Source organism: Callospermophilus lateralis, chromosome X, assembly GCF_048772815.1.
Source record: "Callospermophilus lateralis isolate mCalLat2 chromosome X, mCalLat2.hap1, whole genome shotgun sequence".
Classification (NCBI taxonomy): Eukaryota; Metazoa; Chordata; class Mammalia; order Rodentia; family Sciuridae; genus Callospermophilus; species Callospermophilus lateralis.
In genome coordinates this window covers 100,129,472-100,139,078 of record NC_135325.1, presented here as the reverse complement: position 1 = coordinate 100,139,078, position 9,607 = coordinate 100,129,472, and the positions used below count along the sequence as shown (strand labels likewise).

At 39.5% G+C, this 9,607-nt stretch overlaps 1 protein-coding gene, 1 non-coding gene and 1 pseudogene across 9 annotated transcripts in view; 1 reads left to right on the top strand and 2 right to left on the bottom strand.

The window, feature by feature from the left end:
• Positions 1 to 2,500: 2,500 nt before the first annotated feature.
• LOC143639603 (small nucleolar RNA U13) lies at positions 2,501 to 2,611 on the bottom strand (annotated as a pseudogene).
• Positions 2,612 to 4,474: 1,863 nt separating this feature from the next.
• Positions 4,475 to 9,607, top strand: part of Thoc2 (THO complex subunit 2) — a 118,099-nt gene continuing 112,966 nt past the window's right edge. For all 8 annotated transcript variants that reach the window (XM_077107399.1, XM_077107395.1, XM_077107398.1 and 5 more), the window contains exon 1: positions 4,475 to 4,552. In XM_077107399.1, the coding sequence (XP_076963514.1) occupies positions 4,482 to 4,552 (71 nt within the window). In that variant the 5' untranslated portion in view covers positions 4,475 to 4,481. The remainder of the gene's footprint in view (positions 4,553 to 9,607) is intronic.
• On the bottom strand, positions 7,332 to 7,404 carry Trnas-cga (transfer RNA serine (anticodon CGA)). The gene has a single exon. It is a non-coding gene; the product is annotated as a tRNA-Ser (tRNA).

Sequence of the window (9,607 nt, the reverse complement as noted above, 5' to 3'; positions counted from 1 at the left end):
GCCTTCTCTTCCCCCTTTGCTTCCTCGTGGGATTCCAGTTCCAAAATGAAGACCTAACTCTACTACCTGACACAGATAATGAAAAGGTGTTTTTCTCACTAAAGGAACAGTTTGGATAGGATGGAGCCATGTAGATTGGCTTGACATAAATACCTTTAGCCTAAAATACAGAAGCTATCAGGTAGCTAATTTCAAGGAACTTTTCTTCACTTTGGATCTTAGAAAAGCTTTGCAATCACCTATCATTTTATGCATCAAACTGTCAATATTGAAACTACTCAGTCCCTGGCCTTCACCTGAGGCCTCAGTCCCTGGCTAACACATTAGCACCCACGAGCCAGTGAGATTACCAGGGAACAATACTCCCAGCTGTTGAGATAATGCTAGATGCTGATAGCAATGAACATGCAAGCCAACAACAAGGATGCAAAAGACAAACTTATGCCGTCTTACAGAGCAAAAGCCAATTAGCTCTGAGTAATTCCTAAAGGAGTCATCATATCATTTAAAAATAGTTCTGCAGACTCTGTGAAAAGAGAAAACGTAGGTCTCAAAGGGCATCATTACACTCAGGTCATACCATCTTTGTGGCATACTGAGTAACATGTATACTGTTTACAGGGTAGTGTTCGGAAAGAGAAATCATTGTGATGCGTGGCAAGGTAAGCCACCAAACAGCAGAACATAGTAGGTTGGTGGTTCTCAACAGGGGGCAATTTTACCTTCTAGGAGACATTTACACATTGTTGGTTGTAATAAATGGTGCATGTAGGTGTGTGGAGGTTTGCTACTGATATCTAGTGGGTTGAGTTTAGGGTTATTGCTGACCATCCTACAATGCAGAGGAACCCCCTCCCTCCCAACACAAACACAAATAATTATCTGGAGCCAAATGTAGTTAAAGCACAAGGTTGCAAAACCCTGTTGTAGGTTAATCAGAGAAGTATACATAAATAGTAAGGCAGCGTTTCTTGCATTACAAAAGCTACCTTGTAATAATGACTTCAGAGTTTTCTAGGGAGGATGATGGTCCATGAAGATTAACAATACCATTCTTTTAACTTTGTATATATTTGAAATTTTTCATAATAATGAAACATGAAAAGATCAGAGGGCATTCATATCTTTGACTCACCTCAAAATGGCAAAAGGTTTTTAAGAGTGCAAAAGTTATTGAAAATTGAATGATGTATTTTTTAGTGGGTGACTTTAGAATTTAAAGTCAGACAAGATATTAAGAGATTAGATATAGGGGCTGGGATTGTGGCTCAGTGGTAGAGCGCTTGCCTGATATGTATGAGGTACTGGGTTTGATTCTCAGCATCACGTATAAGTAAAATGAATAAAATAAAGGTCTATCAATAACTAAAAACAATATTTTAAAAAGAGATTAGATATAGCTGGTGAAAAACAATAATAAAAACTTAGAATACCCCAACCTATTCAGAACATAGTTTATCCCCTGAACAGTTTTTCGATGCAAATGAATCTGGTTCATTTGACAAATGTGCCAAATTTAGAAGATACTAGTTCTAGAGTTCATGATTTAATATATGTGTGGAAGATTTCATTCATTTATTTTGTTAAATTTCTGCCAAATATGTATTTCTAAAAATTTTTTTATTTTGAAAATAGAACAGAAAATCCCTGCATGTCCTTCATCCTAATGGGAGGGTAAACTTTTCCTCTATTCTCCCAGTGTTTGATTATTTAGTCTATGAAATAAGTGGATAATAGATAATTGGAGAAAATGTGTATAAATTTATTATGTGCACAGGGACATCACATGAAAGAAAAGTCAATTCCCAAATGTCCACTGAGATCTAGTAGCTTTTACACCCTCATAATAGTGGATAGTATAGGGGAGATGTAGGTAATTTAAGGAAAAATAAATTATTTGTGGGTAAGATGAATGGGTCCTCAGAAGAATAGGTGATAGGCTATGACAAAATCTGGGTATGGTGTTGACCTCCAGTCCTCTATCTCTGACAAGAGTTTAATTTTTTTTTTCCCAGGGATTGAACCCAGGGGGTGCTTAACCATTAGAGCAACATCCCCAGTTCTTTTTATTTTTTAATTTTGCTAAATTGCTTAGGACCTTGCTAAGTTGCTGAAGCTGGCTTTGAACTTGAAATACTCCTGCCTCAGCCTCCTTAGTTGCAACTCAAGTGTGCACCCCCACACAATTTTGAAGAGCGCAAGAGTTTTAGTTTTCCCTGATTGATGAGGATTTTCACAGAGAGGAATTCATGCCAGCTGAGTATTTTTCTGAAGGTCTGTCTTTAGGCAAATAAAGGAAGTCCAAAGAAACCCCCTCCCCACATTTGTAGTTCCTAGAATGTGTTCAGTTTGAAGTAATGGCATACTAAATCAGTGTATTTTTGGGGGTAGTATTTCCTTAACTCCTTCAATCTAGAGTCTTCCTAAAGTGTTAACATTTCACATTTGTTTACTCATCCTACTAGTTTTGCTCTCTTTTTCCCCCTTTTCCTCTTTCTCATTTCAGCTGGACAATGTGCCACATCTTAACAAGGTTTAGAGGGAGAGATGCACATATCTAGCTCATACCAGCTCGAACACCCAATCATCACTCTTTTGAACCAAAAATGCTCTCCTCTGAGTTTTTCTCTGAACCCTTTCCAAGTAAATTGCAAATCAATGATCCATTAGCTCAGTAGTCTGGAACTTCCAATCTTCCTGCCTCAGCCTCCCTAGCAGCTAGGATTACAGGGGGCACCACCTGAGCAAGGCCACAATGAGTATTGTTTATTACAAGAAATTCCTTTGCAGGGCATGGTGGTACACTCCTGTAATCCCAGCGACTCTGAAGGCTGAGACAGGAGGATTGCACCATCAATGTAGTGATTTATGCCAGGTGCAGTGGTGCACGCCTATAATCCCAGTGGCTCGGGAGGCTGAGGCAGGAGGATCACGAGTTTAAAGACAGACTCAGCAACTGTGAGGTGCTAAGCAACTCAGTGAGAACCTGTCTCTAAAATAAAAATACAAAATAGGGCTAGGGATGTGGCTCAGTGGTCGAATGCCCCAGAGTTCAATCCCTGGTGCAAAAAAAAGAAAAGAAAAAAGAAAAAAAAAAGGCTCAATGCCCCATTCCTTCAATCCCAGCACAGGGGGTAGGGGGAAAGAAAGAAAGGTTTTCTTAGTAATCACAGTCCAAGCATTGCAATTAACACTATTATAATATTATTACTTGATCTACAGGTATTCAAATTTGGTCAGTTCTCCCATTAAAGCTCTCTTAAAAAAATCTGTATTTATTTTTATGTGGTGCTGAGGATGGAGCCCAGTACCTCACACGTGTGAGGCAAGTGCTCTATCACTGAGCCACAACCCCAGCCCCTCACTAATGCTCTTTACAGCAAATGAAAAAAAAAAATTCTTGTGGAGACTCAGTTATCATGTTTCTTGTCTCTATTAATCTGGAAGAATTCCTCGATCTGTCTTCCATGACATTGACGATTTTGAAGAGTGCAAGCCAGTAATTTTGTATATTGTCCCTCAACATGGGTCTGTCTCACAGTTTCCTCATGCTTAAATTCAGATTATGTAGTTTTGGGGCATGATTAACATGAAAAATTTGATTAGTGTTTTTCCTAGCACCTTATCAGGAGTCATATGATGTCCCTTTGTTCTATTTCTGGGGACATTTACTTTTTTGGGATCAAACCCAGGGTCTTGCATATGCTAGGCAAGGGCTCTACCTGCAACTTCACCCTCAATCTTGGAGAAATTATTTTTACCACATGGGATGATGTCTGCCATGTTTTCCCATTGTAAATATTCCACTTTGACCTTTGTTATAGTATCTTGTAGATACTTTCAGACAATGTAATGTAAATATCTTGTTTCTCATCATACTTGCACCCCCTAGGTTGGCAGACACTGCAGGGGGTCAGAACTCAACGCTCATGTGTTTCCCAGGGATAGATTGTATCCCTTGTGTTAGCATATTGCTTGGCACATGATAAATGGTTGCTTCCTTCCCCAATTAATTTATTTTATCTTGGCAGTTAGCAGAGGTGTAATTTATCTACTTCTATTTCTGTCTTTCCAAGATTGTGAGCTCGTTGAAGGTAGACGAAGTGGCTTATTTTTCCCCAGTGTCTAGCACGTATTGTGTGCTTGAAAAATACGTGTTCGAAATAGTGGTCTGGGGTAGGTATTACGCAAGACGGTAAGGGCTACGAGTCAGCCGGGGTGTGGCATTTGTTCTGTTCTAAAGGGAAGCAAAGGCGAGGACGGTGCGGGGCGCGGCCAGCGTAGTCACTTTGCAAAGGGCCCAGGAGTCTCTGCTACTTGGTTGGCTGCTGGGCCTCAGGCTTCCGCAGGGTGGGAAGAAAGGTGGGGCGGGAAATCGAAAACCGAACTTGCAGCTCCCGGCATTCCCCGTGGGCGGTACTCCCCTTTGACCCCTCGCTCGCGTGCTACACATCCGGGCCTCTGTTACTAGTGAGGGGAAGATGGCGGCCGCAACTGTGGTGGTTCCCGCAGAGTGGATAAAGAACTGGGAGAAATCAGGGAGAAGCGAATTGTGAGTATTCGGGCCAGAGGTGGGCGCGGGGCCTGGCTGAGACAGGGCGTCGGCCATACACTCAAGTGTGGTGGGAGGTTGTGAGTGTCCGGGGGGGAAGATGTGCCCCCTCCCCCACCCGGTGGCGGGCGTGGATGGTTGGCTAGGAGTTTCGAACTCAGGGAGGAGCGGTACTGGTAACTGCCGTCGGCCTCCCTCCTTCTTTGACCTCCTCCAAATCCCTGCTGTCCGCAGCAGGTCAGCTTCCTTTGGCCTCTTAGCAGAACTCCTGTTTCGTCCCTGCCGGTCCCCACGCTCCCGCTCTCTCTCTTTTTGTCCCCCTCTTCGCTTGAGCTCACTTGGCTCCTTTCTCTTTATGGGTCTGCGCCGGAGCGATTCAGACTTTCCATTTTTTTTTCTGTTCCATTTCTTCACTCTGCACCCGTTCGACTCCGCAGTTTGGAGCCTGCTGCCTCCTTTGCACGAAGTCCGAGGAGGGTGAACCGTCCCGGACTCTCCCCTTCTCTCCGCCCGCCGCCGAGAAGCCCGGGGCGTCGTGAAGAGCCCCGTTTGGCACCTCTGGTCCTCTGGGGGAGCGGTGTCTTGGACTGTCCCGGCCTTGCGCAGCGCCACGGGCCGTGGGGAAGAGTGGCCGGGATTGCCGTTTCCCCGAAGACCTATCGGCATTTCTTTGCTCCGTCTTTTCACCTTGGAGCTATTTCGGGTTGGATTCAACTTTTGTCATTGAACGTTTCCTAAAATCCATTTTGTCCTGGGACTGTAACTAATTCTGGCAACTCTCCAAGCTTCTCTAGCACCTAGGATAACGCGTTTCCTTTAGTCACAAAACTTACTTTTCTTTTCGGTAATACAACAGTAGTTTGCCGTACCCGCGATTTCCTCGCCCATAATTTCAGAGCTCCGCCCCTCCCCCCGAAAAAATTGTTTAAGCAGTAAAACCACAAATTTAAAACCAAATAATTTAGTTCTACTTTCCTTCTGAATCGCTTTAGAAGCTAAAGGTCAACCCTGTATGATATTAATTCTTGTTAGTCATTTTGGTTTTGGTCGTCCCCCCAATTCCAGTAACCAGTTTACTGTTGCTGGTAGGAAAGATACGAATCTTTAGAACTTTGTTACTTGGAACCAAGCGCCAGGAACGCGTTGCCCGGTCTTGCTCTTGTAATGTTGCCAGCCTATATTATGGCTTACATCCCCCCCCCCCCCCCCGCACTGTTTTATGAAACTTACTGTGAGCTCTAGAATTGGATTGCCTGAATAAGCGGACGTCTTAGCCACTTAACTAGCTGAGTGACCTTGGGTAAGTTCCTTAACCACTTTGTTTCCCCTTGAGTAAATTGGGAATAATAAGTACTCAAAGGATTGTTGTGAAGACTAAATAATGCCTGTAAAGCACTTGGCTTATAGTAAGTGCTCAAGTGATGGCTATTAAAAGTAATATTATTCCAGCCTTTAGATATTTAAACTTCTCAGGACAGCTTTTGCACTTAAAGTCTGTACCACTTGGGTTAGCAATTAATTGGTCTCTGACTCCTTCATGTGTATTTACTCTTATACTCTAATGAATTGAGAGGTCTTTGAAGGATAGGGATTATGTCTCATATTTCTCTTGGTTTAACCCCCCCCCCCCCCCCACCTTCCAGCATATACTTATAGTGCTTATTGGTTTATTGACCGACAGATAAACATTCATTTTTAACTGTTAGGAACATTTTTCAAATCCTCATATGTACTAGTTAACAAATCCAACCAGACCATCATCATCATCTATCTTAGGGTAATTCCCTGAAAATGGATAAATTGGTTCATCCTTGTTTTATTTACCTTTAGAGCCAGATCATCTATTTAGGGGCTTTCATTTTTGTAAATTGCTTAGTGTCCTCCTCCACTTTTAAATTTTTTTAGTGGTGTTTGTACATTCTTTTTTGGTGAGCTACATCCCTGGCCCCCAGCTGCTGTTTTTGACATTTTTACTATTGTTGCTTCCAACAATATATTGGGCTGGAAGGTGAACTTCTGCTTGCTTCTGATTGGCATTGATTGGAAGAAGACTAAGAGATGTAAGAGGTCAAAATACCTAGTTAAAATTGAATTTGGGGTTCACTTTATGTGTATTTACATGATCCATGCTAACAGTCATAGTTCCTTGTGTTAAAGAGCTACTTTAAAACTGTTATCAGCACTTATATGCATGTAGGTATTGCTTTGGCTTATGGAATGGGGTTTGAATTATAGTAGGTCCAAATCAGTATGGTCAGTTTTATAACTATTACATGAAAAGTATTTAAAGTTATATACTGAAATATTTTAAATTGACACACCACCATCCAGTACTTCACTTTCATTTATTTGACTTCTTTTTTCTTCTGTGAAAACTTCATTACATATAGCCTACTTCGGAGTTTATCTTGCTAAAGATAGATGTTAGCATTTTTATTTTATTAGAACAAATGGTATTGTAAACATTACCAGAAAACCCTTTGTCTGAAAAGAATGTATCTTAAATATAAAACAGCATCTGGAGGGGCTGGGATTGTGGCTCAGTGGTAGTGCACTCATCTGGCATGTGTGAGGCACTGGGTTCTATCCTCAACACCACATAAAAATAAATAAGTAAATAAATAAAAGGTATTGTGCCCATCTACAACTAAAAAAAGTGTGTAAAAAAACAATGAAAAACAGCATCAAAAAATATTTCAAATTGTTTCTTATGTATTTTGTTTTTAACAAGCAGATGAGATTTTACTTGACTGAAAATTATCTTTTTTTTTTTTTTTTTTGGTGATGCTGGGGATTGAACCCAGGACCTTGTGCATTCGAGGCAAGCGCTCTACCAACTGAGCTATATTCCCAGCCCCTGAAAATTATCTTTTAAAAAATATATGATGCATATCATGAGATTGTTAATGCATTTCTTTTCTGTCACTTCTTTTTTATGATACTGGGGATTGAACTCAGGGATGCTTTACTACTGAGTTACATTCCCGGCCATGTAGAAATTTTTTAAAAAATTGAATACAGGGTCTCACTAAGTTGTGCAGGCTGACCTTGAACTTGGTGGTTCTCCTGCCTCAGCCTCCCAAGCTGGAATTACAGGTGTGGAACTTTATGTTGGGCTTCCTGTCTGTCACATTTTACTAGCATAAGTTTATTCTGGGAGTTGTAGTCAACTACATTGTCATACTGTTAAAAGCAACATGAAATATGTGGGCATTTTATAACTAACAAAGATGGCAAATTCTTAATTATGCCCCATGAAAGACAACTCTCTATTAGATAGAAGATCTTGGCTTTGAAGAATAAGCTTTGTTAGATAATTATGCAGAAAATTAAAATTGTATTTTGTCTATTAGACTGGTACATCCATTGCATACCTAGCTACCCTATTATGTTTATAGAGATACTGATTGTTTTTAATGATAAATTATTAAACTCCTAATGTGTTCTTTCCCAAGGGGTATCAGAAAGGCTGAGGAGGAATACCAAAACATAATTTAAGTATTCTTTTCAGTAATACTTAAGACTGCCTCTTACAAGTTTCACATCAATTGCAAACCCTTTCAAATTCTGCACATATACAAGATATGAATTTAATCACTCTAATTTTGGAATTAGTTTTTTTTTGATAATTTCATGGGCACATAAGACTTACCCATGATTAAAGTAATAAACTTGCATGTAACTGGTATATCTAGTGGAGAATTCTTTTTCTTGTAGAAATCATTAACTCAGTGAGTTTAGCATTTCTTTGTCATAATCTTAATGGACATTTGATATTCCAAGTTCCTAATCTGAAAATGCTATCTTATATGCTCTCAAAATCAATATTTAGTCTAATTTGAAATGCTTTCATTCATTGAGTACCATCTATCTGTTTGAAGAATTTTTTTTCTTTAAAAATTTAACATTCCAATTAGAAGTTTTTGTTAGATCTTATTGATTATTGATAGTTTTAATAAAGTTTTAAAATTTAATTGCCAAATGTTTTAGATGTCATTCTTTTTCTTCTGCTTTCAAATGATTTTAGACATTGCAAAACTTAGTACATTTAGATGTTTAATAAATGTCATCTGATGTGAATTTCTTGGAAGGAAGTAGGGGAGATATAATTGTTCTAAGAAATTTTAGTTTTGGTGGTTGAATGCTCTCCCTCCAAAAAAAGAGTTGCTCTAAATTCAGCTGAAACTTTTACTGAAACCTTTTCTTTTTGTAGTTGAGATGGACAGTATGACTTTATTTTATTTGCTTTTTTTTTTTTTTTTTTTTTTGGTATGTAGTGCTGAGGATTGAACCCAGTGCCCCACACATGACAGGCTGCTCTGCCACTGAACCCCAGCCCCAGCAACCTTTTCTTGGTGTCTTAGTTTTCACTTGGCATTTAATTTCTCATTTCAACCTGTATTAAGAAGTTAAATCTTGGTCTGTCTTCCTGGGAAGAGAAATACATTTTTCAGAAAATGTTGAAGCAATATTAGGAGATTATCTAGGCTACTGCTTTCTTTGTTAAAAAATTATTTCATAATGCTTAAACATTATGCTATTAATATATTTGTGCTTTTTTCTTACTGTAAATGCAGAAATTTCTTTCAAGTCTTTTAAACATTTGTTGTTTGCTTACTTTATAAATGCATTTTTTTCCACAAGATAAAACTATTATGTCTCAATATTCATTTTTATTTTGTGGTACTGGGGATTGAACCAAGGGTCACTCTACCACTGAGTGATATCCCAGCCCTTATAAAATTTGTATTTTTTTGTGGTGCTGGGGATTTGAACTCGGGGCCTTGCGCATGTGAGGCAAGCACTCTACCAACCCAGCTATATCCTCAGCCCTAAAATTTGTGTTTTTGAGACAAGTTATTGTTAATTTGGATGCTGGCCTTGAACTTGTGATCTTCAGCATTCTGAATAGCTGGGATTACAGGTGGGGGGGGCACCATGCTCAGTAACAATAGATGTAGCACTTTGGTTAACCAAATTGAACCTTTTTCATTCTTTTTTTTTTTTTTTTTTTTAAAGAATTAAGTGAAGCACTGGTGAGTATCAGCCTTTTAT